The 18,857-nt window shown below is 41.7% G+C and overlaps 1 protein-coding gene across 3 annotated transcripts in view; it reads left to right on the top strand.

Annotated features, from left to right (window-relative positions):
- LOC146079549 (pyrimidine-specific ribonucleoside hydrolase RihA-like) overlaps positions 1-18,857 on the top strand; it is an 83,867-nt gene that overhangs the window by 53,938 nt on the left and 11,072 nt on the right. For all 3 annotated transcript variants that reach the window (XM_083186283.1, XM_083186284.1, XM_083186282.1), the window contains 3 exons: positions 354-533; positions 3,182-3,293; positions 5,220-5,356. In XM_083186283.1, the coding sequence (XP_083042409.1) occupies positions 354-533; positions 3,182-3,293; positions 5,220-5,356 (429 nt within the window). The remainder of the gene's footprint in view (positions 1-353; positions 534-3,181; positions 3,294-5,219; positions 5,357-18,857) is intronic.

Here is an 18,857-nt window from a genome sequence, read left to right as displayed (position 1 = left end):
GTGACAGCTGTCATAGGACCATGGGGTCCTATAGATAGTGGGTGCATGTGTAATGTACGCTCTCACTGCAAAATAAGGACCCATCTGTGCATACTGTTTATGCAAACAAGTGTTATTGTGATTTGTGTGCATATACTGTATGTATCCTATTTTTTTTAAATCTCCTGAACCTGATTGAAGGTCATATGGTTTTGCAGTATTTGACAATATGACCATGTTCATAACACCCAATAGAATTTGATCAAATGCCCATGACCTTTAAAGCATGACACTGTAGATCATATGTCTATTTAAACATGGTCAAATAGCCTATAATAATTGCCTTAATACGACTTTTTTATTTCATCTGCTAGATTCCTGTTTATAGAGGAGCAGCTATAGGAATCTTAGGACAGAGCATTCATGCATCCTACTTTCATGGTGAGGATGGTCTAGGTGATGTACCCGATCCCAATTCTCCTGGCTTGGAACACCTTCAAAGAGAACATGCTGTTCGTGCCATGACACGATTGGTATCTGAGCATCCTGGCAAGGTAACTATAAGTATTCATTTAGAAGCACTACCATTCTGAAGGTGAATTAAATGATATGCATTTGTATACTGATTTGTCCACATGCATCTAGCCTCCTTGCACACTTAACATCCTGTGTAGGCGAGCCATGGCTTGGTAGCACTGAGCATCTGTTCATGTGACTTCTCCACTAAAGTGCAATGTGCCCGTCCAGCATCTCAAGGCAGCACACTAGTGATACATCGCAAATTACATTTTAAAGAGTGTTACAGGTGTGAAAAAGGTAACATAGATAAAAAAACAGATGAAAAGGTGTTATAAAGTGCTAAAATAAGTGTTACAATGTAATGCCCTAAAGAAGCACAGTCAGAGCAAGTGCCCCATGTATGAAAACCCACCCCATAACTGACCTGCTATATAATGTACAGTAGGCTCCTAATAGATCCTAGTAGAGCCCAGTTCAGTATGCAGTCAAACATGCTAGGATCCTACTTAAAAATAAGGGTACATACAAATACACAATATAGGACATATATGATAGGTTTATTTGACCACACACAGCATAATTACTGTACAGTATGTGCTTATTCAGACTTGATCGCAACCTTGTTTTTTTTTATCAAATGGACAAAACCATGCTGCGCTGCAGGTGGGGCAGATGTAACATGTGCAGAGTGAGTTAGATTTGGGTGGGAAGTGTTCAAACTGAAATCTAAATTACAGGGTAAAAATAAATCAGCCAGTATTTACCCTGCACAGAAACAAACTAACTCAACCAAATGTAATGGGCCCTACACACATAGCGACCCACTGAGCATTCTGAACGATGCTAGAATGCTCAGCACAAGATGTATCTGTGTGCTGAGCGATCTGTCAGGGCCAGGATACTCCACTGGGAACACTGGCCGTGACTGATTAATAACCAGCGTTGAGATGATATTGATATTGGCCATGTATCGCTATGCCCATGCACACAGAGAGATGTAGGGGCATTTTCTGAGCAATGTAGTAAAATAGCTCAGAAAATGGCCTCACATTGCTGTGTGTAGGTCCCATAACTCTATCTGCACATGTTATATCTTCCTCACCTGCAGTGCATATGGTTTTGTCCATTTGAGGAAAAAAAAATCTGTCTGAATTTAATCCTCAAATATGTGCTTCTGCCCAGTATTGACCTTGACTGCTAATATTTACACCTTGGATCTCCATACTCACATTGCAGTAGAGAGCCTGGCGGACCCGTGTACTTTTCAGGGTGTGTGGCCTAATCATGGGAGGCGTGGCCATGTACCCTTATAAAAATAAAACAAAAAAATATTACTTGAAGTACCTCCCTGGCCGCACTGCATCCCATCCCAATAGTTAAACCAACTTGACTGAGGCACTAATTAAGTCACTTGACCTCAAGTGCAGGCCTCCGGTTCAAGTCAACTGTGGAATAGATACATTTTCAGTTTGAATACTGAAATAAAAAATAAATTAAATCTATTTTAAAACTGGAGTCAGTTTTTAGAGAACTAGACATTTGGCTAAATGTGATAGCATGCGAAAAGCAGGAAGTGTGGGATTTTGTGTCTGACCAAAACCAACCTGGTTTTCATGCGTAATGATTGCTGCCTTAAAAATCCTGTCAGATTTGCACAAAATACTGCATGTTCTGCTTCTCACTGTCTATTACAATTAATTACCCTAAACTGTATATTCTTATATGTAGATTTCAAATATGGCCATACACAAAATGTTTACAAACTGAAAGTTGTTAATTGCCAGATTTATACTTTTTTTTAAATAGCATCTTATTGACAACGCAGATGCAGAAACACTACTAAATCTTTACTAGAGACACAGGGCTGCAATTTTGATGACACTGAATTTGGGCAAAGTTGTAGATGTAAAAACAGGGCCGCTGCATTGTAGCGCTTAGTATACAGATTCAGACTTATTCACACACAGATGTATGAGTGTTGCATAACAAATAAATCATTACACAGTTTTGTTGCATCCCATTGTTTCATTTGTGTGACTGTTTCATTTGTGTGACCTTGGGCGGGATGAACTAAGCTAAAAATGCGGTAAAAAACGTTATCGGGTTTTCACTGCATTTTGATGTGCACTTAAGCCCCACTGCCGGAGCTTTGTAGCTGGCATAACCCCATAGAAGCCTATGGGCTTCTTTTCGCGTCCTACACCGCCCTGCACCGATCCGCGCTGCCCCACACTGCCCCCCCTCACCTGTGTCGGGCAGCCTCCTGCTGTGCTGCCCGAACCAGTGACCTCCTTCTCCCTGCACCTCTTCTGGGTGCAGAGAGAAGGCGGTGGAGCCCAGCAGCCCCTGCCACCGCCTGAGCAGGAGGCTGCTGGGCACAGTCGAGGGGACCCACTCTACCCCCACTGGCTGCTTCTCAAAGGGCAGCTCTTATCGCAAGTGCTCCCCTTTGCGATTCTAATCACATATTTTAGTTCATATGTGATTAGTAGAACTGCCATGTGTGGCGGGATGTATCACAGTTGCTTGGTACATCCCGCCCGTGGTGCGCTAACAAGAGCTTTTTGGTTTGACTGCAGCAATAATGTATGAGGATTCACCTACATCTAATGTTACTGTGTATTTAGATGTAATGAATGTGCTAACTGTACATCATTTCTATTTTTATTTCTTCTGTCTTTAGGTTACTTTAGTGGCTACAGGCCCGCTGACCAACTTAGCTCTAGCAGTAAAAATGGACCCTACCTTTCCTCAGAAACTTTGTAGCTTGTACATAATGGGTGGAAATATGGAATGTAAGTCACAACATGCAAAAACAAAGCAAACATTTCATAAAATAAAAATATTTTAGGTGTTTTTTTTACTTCTGGGCAACGATTAAAATTTTTAATTGCGTTTAATCGCACAAAATAATAAGTGCCGCTTACCTACAACCTTGTTGCCAGGGATTCCATGCTCAATGCCAGGGGGGATTACCTGCTTGTTGCCAAGAGTGATTGCATGCTCGTTGCCATAGGGGGTTCCATGCTTGTTGCCATAGAGGGTTCCATGCTCGTCGCCAGAGGAAATTACATGATTGTTGCCATAGGGGGATTACATGCTTGTTGCCAAAGGAGGTGAAATGCTGGTTGCCCAGGGGGAGTTACATTTTTTTATTCTGAGTCTCTGACAGCATTAGCGACCCTGCACCCCTCTAAAGATAGCCACCATCGCAAAGGAGACAGCCGCTAGAAGTGCAAGAGTATTTCTAGTGTGCCTTCTCTGTGGCAGCGGCCAATTTTGGAGGGGCTCAGGGTCTCTGTAATGCTGTCAGAGGCTCTGCTCCTCTGCAGAACCACTCCCCCTGTTGCTGCGCTCCCCCAGCGCTACTTTTTTTTCAAACATCCAAAAACACAATAATTACATTTAAATGCAGCAATAATGAAGCATCACAAGGAGGTGAGTGCCACACCTGGTTGTCATCTTTCCAGGGGGTGACATCAAAATGCCAGCTCTTTTTATAGTGACCAATTGTAGGATAATGCCACAGTGTGACATTATACTGCAATACAGCACCGGTCAGTGAGAAGGAGCAGGCTGTGCATCCCCAGAGTTTATGAAACAGGAAGGAGGGGGGAACGACACTTCCCATGAGGCCATGCCCCCACAGTGACAAAAACTGGTGCTTCCTGCAAAGCTCTTCCTCCTACCAGAGACACCAAACTCTATTTTCTGCATGTAGGGGTGCTGTTAGCTGCCAGTGTGTCACCGACCCATTGGTGACACTATATGGAAAAATTAATTTGGATGCCTGACCATTACAACAACAGGGAATTAATTAACATGGTATTAAAATACATATCCTTCAATATAGAGTTGGTAACCCTTTTACAGCTATAAAAGCTTCCACTCCGATTGGAAGACTTTCGATAGAGCATTTATGAGGCCAGGCACTGATGTTGGACAAGAAGGCCTGACTCTCATTATCCATTCCAGTTCATCCCAAAGGTGCTTGATGGGGTTGAGGTCAGGGTTCGGTGCGGGCCAGTAATGTTCTTCTACACTGAACTCCTCAAACCATGTCTTTATAGTTCCTGCTTTGTGCGCTGGGACACAGTCATGTTGGAATAGAAAAGGGCCATCCCTAAACTGTTGCTACAAAGTTGGTATGCTGAAGCATTAAGGTTGGCCTTCATGGGAGGCCTAGCCCAAACCTAGCCAATACCATTATCCCTACTCCACCAAACTCCACAAGAAAATGAGAACAAAATATCTAAAGCTCTAGGATGAGCAGTTGTGTGTTATATATCAGCAGCCGCCATACAGGTGGAGCAGCACTTAACGGAGCCGCTCCTTGCAATAGTATTGCCAATTGTCGCTGCTCGCCATCCGACATAAGGGGGCGCGTCCACGCCCTGTTCTGTCGGAACCAGCCGGCTCCCCCATCGCCCCCTGTAGCCCCCACTTGCCCTGCCTGTCTACCTGAAGCGGAATGCCCAGCGAATGCTGGGCGTTCCCATGGGCGAGTACCACGGACCGCCACTCCCGCCCGCAACTGTGGACGCATGCACCTGGCACATGCAAAGAAATGCGCATTTTGAAAACAAATTTGCATGCGAGCCTATGGACCTGAATTAGGACCTAAATGCACCGGTCATGTTCATTGGAAGATGTTTTACTTGTTCATTAAATTATTCTCTTTGTAAAATGGATGATTTTTTCTTTTCTTTTCTTTTCTTTAGCACGAGGGAATACCTCCGCATGTGCAGAGTTTAACTTCCTTGCAGACCCTGAAGGGGCTTACATTGTCCTGAATGAGTACTTGTGTAAAACTTACATTGCTACATGGGAGTATACATGCTATCACAAGCTCTCTTGGGTAAGCCTACTATAGATGATCCAAATCTTGGAATCAATACATTGGGGAAATTTAATAGGATGAGAGAATCAGAAAGCGCAAAACCAGTTTGATTTTGAAGTGTCAATGATTGCCGCTTTAAAAAAACCTGGAGATTTCTTACCAAATCTCTCACTTTCTGAATCTCTCATCCTATTACATTTCGCCCATTATACAGTATGTGGTTTTAATTTTGGTTATCATGAGAAGATAAATACAGTATGAAATTTTAAAAAAACGGATACACAGATGAGAGTGTACAGACTGCTGTCATGACAACCAATGGCACATTCACTTTTATTTTAGAACCTGTACAAGAAAAGTTGCAGTGTAAGGGGTCGATCCTATTAGGTGCGGGTGATTCTCACTTGCGAATCATCACGGCACCAGGCGCAGTTTTTACGTAGACTGAATTCACTTAAAAGTGCTCACACCTCCACAGGGAATAAGCAAATTCGGGCCAGCAAAGGGTGCAAGATCGGCTTAATTGGGGTGCCGTTTTCAGCATTTAAACGGCACCCGAATTGCACCTCGCACCCTTCGGTGCTAATAGGATTGACCCCTAAGATTGCTGCTACTGCTCAGAGTTTCATTTTTTCCTTCATTTAGCACCACTAAACCTTCTAAATGATTTAGGGGGTAGCCTATTAGTAGCAGTAATATACAGTACTGCTGCTATTAGCTTAGCACAGGCTATCCAATTAGCTCCAATGGGGCGAAACAGTTCTCATGTACAGTAATTGGATACCCCCCTTAGACCTAGATTAGATACACAATAATTAACCACTATATATATATTATACTGTAAACAAACAGAAGTGGTCAGGAATTGCGCTCGGAGTAGGCCTTTCGACCAGCTGCAACTCTGGGACGACTCTCCTGTTAGTGAGAGACACAGATAGAATACAAGAAAGGGGGGGTGTCCAGAGTGCGCTCCAGTAGTACCACCTAGCCAGTAAGGGTATAGAGTCCCAAATTTTGTGTGATCCTGCCGTCACTTATATCCAAACGGAGTGTTCGTAAACTTCAAAATAACACCGAAGACTTCGAATTTAAAAGATAGTTCTTTATTAGAAGCCCAACGCGTTTCGTCTACACGACTTCATCAGGGGCAAAGGCTAGAAGTGGTACAGAGAAAGGGAATGTTGGCAAACATTCAATACAATATGGAATCTAAATCATTAATTTTACATGATTTGTACATACCATGGCCTGGTATGGCCAGAATTCCAGACAGAAGTAAACAAATGGAAGTATCTCTTTACATATACAGTTAAAATCTGCAATAATATAATTAAATATCGAATTAATAAATGATTAAAAATAATTTAGATATAAAAAAATAATTTAAAGATAATTTAAAAAAAGGGGGAAACAGCATAGAGGAGCAAGCAATAGAAGATGAAACTGAAAGAACACATACCGGTATTGGTAGGTATGGGAACTAAGCGCCAAAAGATATAAATCTCCAAATATAGCTCCTTGAGAGGAGATATAGAACCTACAGACAGTAAATATTAGTGGATTAGTCCAAACATAGGGGGAGACAACCCAGTTTATACATGAGCTCTCGGAGTCTAAAGGTACATACCAAATGGGTGGAATCCAAGGTGTAAGACTGGAGGAAATATCTTCCTCTCTCACAGCCAGCCAGATAAAAGCAAATATAATATAATCCTAAAATAGTAATCCATAAATAATAAATAATTAGCCTTAGAGGCATATTCCAAGTTTTTACAGAGAATTAAAGGGGATAGTATGTAAATTCATAGACGTAAAACGTCATCCAAAAATATATATGAAATCCATAACAATAAAGTATTGCCATATAAATAAGCATCTGGCAGGACAATATAAATAAAAATGAAATCCATACAAAAAAGTTCTACCATATAAATAAACATACAATAAAGTTCTACCATATAAATAAACATATAATGGTATGGCCAGAATTCCAGACAGAAGTAAACAAATGGAAGTATCCCTTTACATATACAGTTAAAATCTGCAATAATATAATTAAATATCGAATTAATAAATGATTAACCCCTTCCCGACATTTGACGTACATTTACGTCATGGCCGGGAGGTACTTCCCGACACATGGCATAAATGTACGTCATGAGTTTAAACTGTCACTGCGTCTCGAGACGCAGTGACAGAGGGACGATGTCTGCTGTCCCTGACAGCAGACATGTCCCTGCATGCCCAGGGGGGGCTGCGATGCCGCCCCCCCGTCGGCGATCGCTGTGATTGGCTGTTCAGTGTGAACAGCCATTCACAGCGTTTTCCTGTGTTACCAGCGAATCAGACGCTCGGTAACACAGGTGTCAATCACCGCCGGGCGTCAGGGGGCATGAGGGGGTCATCGGTGACGATGACACCTCACCCCACCCTCACCCCACCTGCCCCCAAGGCTGTGATTGGTCCGTGGGACCCACGGACCAATCACAGCCAAGGCGCGACATTTAAACTGACGGTGACTGCGCTGCAGACGCCATTCCGGTCTGGAACAGCGTGCAGAACGGTCACCGTGCCTGCCTGCCGTGAATACCGACCTGATCCTTGCTAATACTTACCTGATCCTTGCAAATACCTTACCTGATCACCTTATCACTGCTTGTAGCGTGCTGGACGCTTCCTGGATCTGACTTCCTGAGACTTCCTGCTGCTGCTGCAGTGTGATAGAGAGATAGAGAGATAGAGAGAGAGATAGAGAGAGATAGAGAGAGATAGAGAGATAGTGACAGAGAGAGCTATATTTTGTGTCTGCTACCCCCCCTTTTTGGGGGTGCAGGGGTTTTCTATATATAAATAACTGTCAGTGCTGCTGCTGCAGTGTCATACAGTGATAGATAGTGATAGATAGTGATAGATAGTGAGAGGTAGAGAGATAGAGAGATTTGTGTCTGCTACCCCCCCTTTTTGGGGGTGCAGGGGTTTTATTTTATATATATAACTGTCAGTGCTGCTGCTGCAGTGTCATAGAGTGATAGATAGTGATAGATAGTGAGAGATAGAGAGATAGAGAGAGATAGTGACAGAGAGTGATAGAGAGTGTATATTTTGTGTCTGCTACCCCCCCTTTTTGGGGGTGCAGTTTTTTTTATACATATAACTGTCAGTGCTGCTGCTGCAGTGTCCTAGAGTGATAGATAGTGAGAGATAGTGAGAGATAGAGAGATAGAGAGAGATAGTGACAGAGAGTGATAGAGAGTGTATATTTTGTGTCTGCTACCCCCCCTTTTGTGCTGATCAGTATATCTGTGCTGATCAGCAACTTTTTGGGGGCGCAGAGGTTTTTTTTTTATATATATACCTGTCAGTTGCTGCCAGTTGCACTGTCAGTTGCACCAAAGGTTGTGCACCTGCTGTCCCTCACTGGTAATCAGTGTCGCATCACTGATCACCTTTTTTTTTTTTTGTGAGTGCTGTGGGGTCTTTTTTTAATTTTTTTTTTACACACACTGATTTTGTGGGTGTCCTGTGGCCACTGTGCGCCGATCAGTGACGTACATCACTGATCAGCTTTTTCGGCACAGGGTTGATCTATTTTTTTTTTTTTTTGATCAGATTCCTGTTGCCTTTGAGCGCTGTTCAGTGACAGACGTTACTGACCAACATCTGTGCTCAATTTTTGGCGCAGGACCTTTTTTTTTTTTTTTTAACCCCTTCAATTTTTTATTTTTAACCCCTTCATTTTTTTTTTTTTTTATTGGTATAAAGTATTTTTTTTTTCTGCACTACATACACACTACACACTACATACCCCCCGGGTTGAAATAAAGTTTGTACCCCCCCCTACACTATACACGTGTTGAAACATTTCACTACCAGTAACACAAAAATAAAAATGGCATCCCAAATGTCCTCCCAAATGTCCTCCCAAATGTCCTCCCAAATGTCCTCCCAGTCATCCAGGAGAATGTATTCAGTGGAGGAGGCATATGCCATGCTTGCCTCTGACTCTGACACAGGCAGTGATGCAAGCGGGGAATTTGAAGGATTCGTCTTAAGCTCCTCTTCCTCCTCTGGTGATGAGGGACCCCCTCAAAGACGCCCCCGTAGATCAGCTGAGATTCCCCCCCCAATAATTGATCTAGTATGGACCCCACCACCAGACAATTTTGAGCCCCAGGTTCCTGAGTTTTTGGCCATGCCAGGAATCCAATTTGATTCCACAGGTCTCAGAGAAATTGACTTTTTCAAATTATTTTTCTCTGATGATTTTATAAATTTAATGGTGGACCAAACTAATTTATATGCCCAGCAGTTTATTGCTCAAAACCCCACGTCATCATTTGCTAGGTGGACCCCTGTAGATGCAGTAGAGATGATGACGTTTTGGGGTCTGGTGTTTCATATGGGCATAGTAAAAAAGCCAGAAATTAGGCAATATTGGAGTACAGATGTTCTGTACAGTACTCCATTTTACCGTATGGCCATGCCCCGGACTCGATTTGAGACAATTCTTAAATTTATACATTACACCGATAATGCACAGTGCCCACCCAGAGATGATCCCACCTTTGACCGGCTATTCAAAGTCAGGCCGGTCATTGATCATTTCAGTGCCAAATTTGAAGAGGTGTACATCCCTGAAAAATTTATTTGTATCGACGAGTCCCTTATACATTTTAAAGGAAGGGTTAAATTCCGCCAGTACCTTCCCAGTAAGAGGGCAAGGTATGGCATAAAAATGTATAAACTGTGTGAAAGCACCTCAGGGTACACCCACAGGTTTAGGGTTTATGAAGGGAAGGATTCAAGAATTCAACCGCCAGAATGCCCCCCCTCCCTCGTAGGTGTTAGTGGGAAAATTGTCTGGGATTTAGTGCACCCCTTCCTGGATAAAGGTTATCACCTCTATGTGGATAACTTTTACACTAGCATCCCCCTGTTTAAGGCCCTTGGTTCAAGAGGTACAGCAGCTTGCGGTACTGTGCGCAAGAACCAAAGAGGCCTCCCAAAAACGCACATTGCCCAAGTAATGAGAAGGGGTGAAAGCAGGGGAATATGCAACGAAAATATGTTGTTGGTCAAATATAAGGACAAGAGGGATGTCCTTATACTGACAACAATTCACGGAGACAGTACCACCTCCGTCCCTGTACGAGGTACCAGTACCCACACCTCAAAACCTAATTGTATCCTGGATTACAATAGGTACATGGGCGGAGTGGATCTTTCAGATCAGGTACTGAAGCCGTACAGTGCCCTGCGGAAAACAAAAATCTGGTACAAGAAGGTGGCCGTGTATATCATCCAGATGGCACTGTATAACGCTTACGTGCTATTCCGTTCTACCGGCCAGAGGGGGACATTTATGCACTTTCAAGAGGAAGTCATAAAGGGCCTAATATTTGGGAACCAGCAGGCAGAGGGCCCCAGTACTTCTAGTACTGGCCCCCGTATTGTACCAGGGCAGCATTTTCCTGATGAAATCCCCTCCACTGGAAAAAAGGGCAGGACACAAAAAAGGTGCAAAGTTTGCTATAAAAAGGGAATAAGAAAGCAAACTATTTTCCAGTGTGACACTTGCCCCGACAAACCCGGCCTATGTATAAAGGAGTGTTTTAAAATATACCACACATCTATGGAATATTAGGTTCATAATTTCACCGTGCTTCGGGGGTCTTGCTAATGCCACATAGCACCCACCATTCATTCCACCAGAATCTGAGCCGCAAAATCCAAAAATCACTCCTTCCCTTCTGAGTCCTGCCATGCACCCAACTGGTATTTTTTGGTCACATGTGAGGCATTGCCGTACTCGGGAGAAATTGGGGCACAGATTTTGGGGTGCTTTGTCTCCTTCATTCCTTGTGAAAATGAAAAATTTTGAGCCAGAACTGCATTTTTGTGTAAAAAAATGTAATTTTTCATGTTCACTGCCCAGTTTTATCAAAATTGGTGAAACCCCTGGGGGTTTGAAATGTACACTATACCCCTAGATGAATTCCCTGAGGGGTGTAGTTTGCAAAATGGGGTCACTTGTGGGGGGGTTCCACTGTATTGGTGCTTTGGGGGTCTTGCTAATGCGACATAGCACCCACCATCATTCCACCAGAATTTGTGCTGCAAAATCCAAATATCACTCCTTCCCTTCTGAGTCCTGCCACTTTTTGGTCACACATGAGGCATTGCCGTACTCGGGAGAAATTGGGGCACAGATTTTGGGGTGCTTTGTCTCCTTCATTCCTTCTGAAAATGAAAAATTTTGAGCCAGAACTGCATTTTTGTGTAAAAAAATGTAATTTTTCATTTTCACTGCCCACTTGTATCAAAATTGGTGAAACCCCTGGGGGTTTGAAATGTACACTATACCCCTAGATGAATTCCCTGAGGGGTGTAGTTTGCAAAATGGGGTGACTTGTGGGGGGGTTCCACTGTATTGGTGCAACATAGCACCCACCATTCATTCCACCAGAATCTGTGCTGCAAAATCCAAAAATCACTCCTTCCCTTCTGAGTCCTGCCATGCACCCAACTGGTATTTTTTGGTCACATGTGAGGCATTGCCGTACTCGGGAGAAATTGGGGCACAGATTTTGGGGTGCTTTTTCTCCTTCATACCTTCTGAAAATGAAAAATTTTGAGCCAGAACTGCATTTTTGTGTAAAAAATGTAATTTTTCATTTTCACTGCCCACTTGTATCAAAATTGGTGAAACCCCTGGGGGTTTTAAATGTACACTATACCCCTAGATGAATTCCCTGAGGGGTGTAGTTTGCAAAATGGGGTCACTTGTGGGGGGGTTCCACTGTATTGGTGCTTGGGGGGTCTTGCTAATGCGACATAGCACCCACCAAAATTCCACCAGAATCTGAGCTGCAAAATCCAAAAATCACTCCTTCCCTTTTGAGTCCTGCCATGTACCCAACTGGTATTTTTTGGTCACATGTGAGGCATTGCCGTACTCGGGAGAAATTGGGGCACAGATTTTGGGGTGCTTTTTCTCCTTCATACCTTCTGAAAATGAAAAATTTTGAGCCAGAACTGCATTTTTGTGTAAAAAATGTAATTTTTCATGTTCACTGCCCACTTGTATCAAAATTGGTGAAACCCCTGGGGGTTTGAAATGTACACTATACCCCTAGATGAATTCCCTGAGGGGTGTAGTTTGCAAAATGGGGTCACTTGTGGGGGGGTTCCACTGTATTGGTGCTTGGGGGGTCTTGCTAATGCGACATAGCACCCACCAAAATTCCACCAGAATCTGAGCTGCAAAATCCAAAAATCACTCCTTCCCTTCTGAGTCCTGCCATGCACCCAACTGGTATTTTTTGGTCACATGTGAGGCATTGCCGTACTCGGGAGAAATTGGGGCACAGATTTTGGGGTGCTTTGTCTCCTTCATACCTTCTGAAAATGAAAAATTTTGAGCCAGAACTGCATTTTTGTGTAAAAAAATGTAATTTTTCATTTTCACTGCCCACTTGTATCAAAATTGGTGAAACCCCTGGGGGTTTGAAATGTACACTATACCCCTAGATGAATTCCCTGAGGGGTGTACTTTGCAAAATGGGGTGACTTGTGGGGGGGTTCCACTGTATTGGTGCAACATAGCACCCACCATTCATTCCACCAAAATCTGTGCTGCAAAATCCAAAAATCACTCCTTCCGTTCTGAGTCCTGCCATGCACCCAACTGGTATTTTTTGGTCACATGTGAGGCATTTCCGTACTCGGGAGAAATTGGGGCACAGATTTTGGGGTGCTTTTTCTCCTTCATACCTTCTGAAAATGAAAAATTTTGAGCCAGAACTGCATTTTTGTGTAAAAAAATGTAATTTTTCATTTTCACTGCCCACTTGTATCAAAATTGGTGAAACCCCTGGGGGTTTGAAATGTACACTATACCCCTAGATGAATTCCCTGAGGGGTGTAGTTTTCAAAATGGGGTGACTTGTGGGGGGGTTCCACTGTATTGGTGCTTGGGGGGTCTTGCTAATGCGACATAGCACCCACCAAAATTCCACCAGAATCTGAGCTGCAAAATCCAAAAATCACTCCTTCCGTTCTGAGTCCTGCCATGCACCCAACTGGTATTTTTTGGTCACATGTGAGGCATTGCCGTACTCGGGAGAAATTGGGGCACAGATTTTGGGGTGCTTTTTCTCCTTCATACCTTCTGAAAATGAAAAATTTCGAGCCAGAACTGCATTTTTGTGTAAAAAATGTAATTTTTCATTTTCACTGCCCACTTGTATCAAAATTGGTGAAACCCCTGGGGGTTTGAAATGTACACTATACCCCTAGATGAATTCCCTGAGGGGTGTAGTTTTCAAAATGGGGTGACTTGTGGGGGGGTTCCACTGTATTGGTGCTTGGGGGGTCTTGCTAATGCGACATAGCACCCACCAAAATTCCACCAGAATCTGAGCCGCAAAATCCAAAAATCACTCCTTCCGTTCTGAGTCCTGCCATGCACCCAACTGGTATTTTTTGGTCACATGTGAGGCATTTCCGTACTCGGGAGAAATTGGGGCACATATTTTGGGGTGCTTTTTCTCCTTCATACCTTCTGAAAATGAAAAATTTTGAGCCAGAACTGCATTTTTGTGTAAAAAAATGTAATTTTTCATTTTCACTGCCCACTTGTATCAAAATTGGTGAAACCCCTGGGGGTTTGAAATGTACACTATACCCCTAGATGAATTCCCTGAGGGGTGTACTTTGCAAAATGGGGTGACTTGTGGGGGGGTTCCACTGTATTGGTGCAACATAGCACCCACCATTCATTCCACCAGAATCTGTGCTGCAAAATCCAAAAATCACTCCTTCCCTTCTGAGTCCTGCCATGCACCCAACTGGTATTTTTTGGTCACATGTGAGGCATTGCCGTACTCGGGAGAAATTGGGGCACAGATTTTGGGGTGCTTTTTCTCCTTCATACCTTCTGAAAATGAAAAATTTTGAGCCAGAACTGCATTTTTGTGTAAAAAAATGTAATTTTTCATTTTCACTGCCCACTTGTATCAAAATTGGTGAAACCCCTGGGGGTTTGAAATGTACACTATACCCCTAGATGAATTCCCTGAGGGGTGTACTTTGCAAAATGGGGTCACTTGTGGGGGGGTTCCACTGTATTGGTGCTTTGGGGGTCTTGCTAATGCGACATAGCACCCACCAAAATTCCACCAGAATCTGAGCTGCAAAATCCAAAAATCACTCCTTCCCTTCTGAGTCCTGCCATGCACCCAACTGGTATTTTTTGGTCACATGTGAGGCATTGCCGTACTCGGGAGAAATTGGGGCACAGATTTTGGGGTGCTTTGTCTCCTTCATACCTTCTGAAAATGACAAATTTGGAGCCAGAACTGTATTTTTGTGTAAAAAAAATAATTTTTCATTTTCACTGCCCAGTTGTACCACAATTGGTGAAACCCCTGGGGGTTTGAAATGTACACTATACCCCTAGATGAATTCCCTGAGGGGTGTAGTTTGCAAAATGGGGTCACTTGTGGGGGGGTTCCTAACTTTTAGCATCTTATGGTGCCTAGAAACCTACATGGTGCCTAAAAAATAATCTCATAAAAAGGAGGCTCCAAAATCAAGTAGGTGCTCCTTCTATTATGAAGCCTGTGGTTTGGTCACCGTGCACACTAGGGCCACATATAGGATATTTATGAAAACAAAAGAATTGGGGGAATCAATTTTCAGTCACATTTCTCTAGTAAAATGTACTGTGTTCCTTAGAAAAATGTATTAAAATTGCAAATCTGCAAAAAAAAAGAAATTTTGAAATTTCACCTACACTTTGTTTTAATTCCTGTGAAACACCTAAAGGGTTAACAAACTTCCAAAATGCTGTTTTGAATACTGTGAGGGGTGCAGTTTTTGAAATGGCATCATTTATGGGGGTGTCTCACATACAAGTCCCTCAAAGTCACATCAGAACTGAACTGGTCCCTAAAAAAATCAGTGTTTGAAATTTTCTTGAAAATTTGAGAATTTGCTATTCATATTGTAAGCCTCCTAGTGTCCCAAAAAATTAAAAGGAAGTTGAAATAATGATGTCAACATAAAGTAGACATATGGTCTATGTTAGTTATTCACTATTTTGAGTGGTAAGATTATTTGTCTCACAAGCAGAAAATTTAACATTTTGCAAATCGCTAAATTTTCCATTTTTTCACGACATTTTGGTATTTTTCACAAAAAAACACAGACTGTATCGACCCAAATTTACCACTAATTTGAAGTACAATGTGTCACGAAAAAACAATCTCAAAATCACTGGGATAAGTAAAAGCAAAAAAAAGTTATCCCCACTTAAGTGAGACATGTCAGATTTGAAAAAAAGGGCTCTGTCAGGAACGCAAAAACTGGCTCTGTCAGGAAGGGGTTAAAAATAATTTAGATATTAAAAAATAATTTAAAGATAATTTAAAAAAAGGGGGAAACAGCATAGAGGAGCAAGCAATAGAAGATGAAACTGAAAGAACACATACCGGTATTGGTAGGTATGGGAACTAAGCGCCAAAAGATATAAATCTCCAAATATAGCTCCTTGAGAGGAGATATAGAACCTACAGACAGTAAATATTAGTGGATTAGTCCAAACATAGGGGGAGACAACCCAGTTTATACATGAGCTCTCGGAGTCTAAAGGTACATACCAAATGGGTGGAATCCAAGGTGTAAGACTGGAGGAAATATCTTCCTCTCTCACAGCCAGCCAGATAAAAGCAAATATAATATAATCCTAAAATAGTAATCCATAAATAATAAATAATTAGCCTTAGAGGCATATTCCAAGTTTTTACAGAGAATTAAAGGGGATAGTATGTAAATTCATAGACGTAAAACGTCATCCAAAAATATATATGAAATCCATAACAATAAAGTATTGCCATATAAATAAGCATCTGGCAGGACAATATAAATAAAAATGAAATCCATACAAAAAAGTTCTACCATATAAATAAACATACAATAAAGTTCTACCATATAAATAAACATATAATGGTTTTTTGGTACATGCTCCATGGGAATAGGAGATGAAAAAGCACAGGTTCCCATAATAGGGCTTCAGATTTAATAACTAGACTAAAAAAGTCCATAATAAATTCATACTATAATAAGGGCATCCATAATAAATTCATACTATAATAAGGGCATCGAAAATAAATTACATTCACAGTTTGAAATTCAGAGGGTGAATATAAGCAAATATACATAGGAAACATATTCAGATATGGACATGTACACTCAAAATGTTAACACTCACCGCAGCAAGCGAATATAGGTGCTTACTCCACTGCAGACCAGGATGGACTGAGTGGACATATGCAGCCTTTTTATAGGGAGAGGGTTAGTACCCTATTTCCGGTTTGGGAATTCTCGTAAATAAGACTTAATAACGATAATACAGGCACAATAATCCTACCAAATGGACAGGGACCTACAGTGATATAAAGAGTGTTGATAAGAAATAAACGGGAGCTGAGGTGGGAGCAGGATAAGTTTAATAAGCAAGAACGCGCTTTTGGAACGCATAACTAACCTGTATGCGTTCCACCGGTCAATGCCGGATGCGGAAGTGGAGTGTAATGGATATTAGCCGAATGGAACGCAGAACCTCACCGTCTGCGTTCCGATCAGGGGACGGACCAGGGGGGCCGGACAAGAAGTATCCGCATCACCGCTGGATAGAAGGAGGGACGTTGATAATAGACGCACCATACCCTGTTAGCCGATACCCGGAAGTGCCAACATCGTCACATCCGGTTACGGTGGAACGCAGACTACCGTTGTCTGCGTTCCAACAACAAGGAAACGTTCCCTTTAAAAATATATATACAGCGCAGGCGTTGTAGTCCGCGCTAGCGTTCCTAATACACCAAATGTGAATCTCATATATAATATAGCTAACAGGACCATATATAAATAAAGGTCTAGAAGGTGGTAACTCTTATAATTTATTAGTAACAAAAAATGGGAAGGAAAGTGATTAGATGGTGGGGGTTCAATATAATATTGACCCAACATTATACTATGTATTAAATAGTGCAGTGAAAATGAGCTATATGAAAGTTAATATAATAGAACATATGACATTATAATAATTAATTAACTAATATATAGTGGATAAATTAAATTAAAAATTAATTATAATTATAATTTATTAATATGGTGGGTGATTATTATTTATTGGGTAAATTATTTAGTGGAGGTAAATTGTAGTATAAGCCCATCCCTATATGGTAAAACCATAGGGGAATGGAAACCTATAGGAGTGAAAAAAGTGAATGGGGAGGGGTATATGAAAAAGAGGGAGGGGAAGAAAATAACCCCGTAATAAAAAGTGGCATTCTAATAATAAATGCAAAGTGAACATCTTGAGTGTACATTTACAGACACTGGACCGAAACTAGGTAATGAAAGATATATATATACATTTTTTACAACCATATTTAATGTAACATGGTAAGGAATATTACGGTATACCAAAACATAATTCGGGTCAATGATATACAAACAGGTGATGTACGTATGTATGGAAATAGATAGAGTAACAACCTCTTGTATTCAGTATATCAAGGGTAAAGTAATGAAGATTCCATGATCATAGATCACATTTATAGAATAGAGCAAAACAAGAAAAAGTCCATAATAACATAATGAGGAAATGTGCATATCAATTCATATCCATATATATGGGGGCCAAGGTTTGCAGATAAACACATATAGAGCATATATGGAATGTAAGGACACCCAGTACTAGGTACGACCTAGACACGGAGTTTTCCAAAAAATAATTTAAGTGCTTAGCTATAAAAAGGAAACAATATCAATGTTCTCGTTTAACCCTTCAGGGATCAGGGTGTTCAGGGTGTAAATCCAGTAACTCTCCCTCTTGGCCAACTGGAGTTCTCTATCACCTCCTCTGGGGTTGGCCTTCACATGCTCCAAAACTGTGAATGAGAAGTTGTTCTTCTCCACTTTGCTGTCATGTTTGGTGGAGAAGTGTCTGGACAAACTATGTAAGAGGAACTTGTTTTTAATGTTCCGTAGGTGTTCCTGTATTCGGATCTTTAAAACTCTTTTAGTTTTGCCTACATAGGCCAGGCCACAGCCGCATGTGATCCTATAAACGACGAAGTTTGTAAGGCAAGTACAACTTGACCCTAATTTATAGGTGTAATTAGACGGCAGTTTAAAACTGAAGGAGTTTCGTTCCATATATTTGCAACAAATGCACTTATTGCATGGGATACAGCGATTGGATAGGCCTAAGAATGTATTTCTGGAGATGTTACTATTCGGAGTCTTTAGTTTACTGGGTGCCAGAATGTTCTTCAAATTACTGGCCTTTCTGAAGACCATTGTGGGTTTAGCTGGTAAGGTGGGTCCTAAAACTGGGTCCTTCAGTAATATATACCAGTGTTTTTCCAAGATTTTGCGTACTTGATGGTTTTCCCTATTAAACTGGGTAATAAAAGGTCGAGCTTTTTTGAAGGCCGGATCATCTTCC

This window comes from Crinia signifera, chromosome 5 (genome assembly GCF_055691185.1).
Source record: "Crinia signifera chromosome 5, ASM5569118v1, whole genome shotgun sequence".
Classification (NCBI taxonomy): domain Eukaryota; kingdom Metazoa; phylum Chordata; class Amphibia; order Anura; family Myobatrachidae; genus Crinia; species Crinia signifera.
The sequence above is the reverse complement of the archived record's forward strand: the minus strand, read 5'-3'. Positions and strand labels throughout refer to the sequence as shown.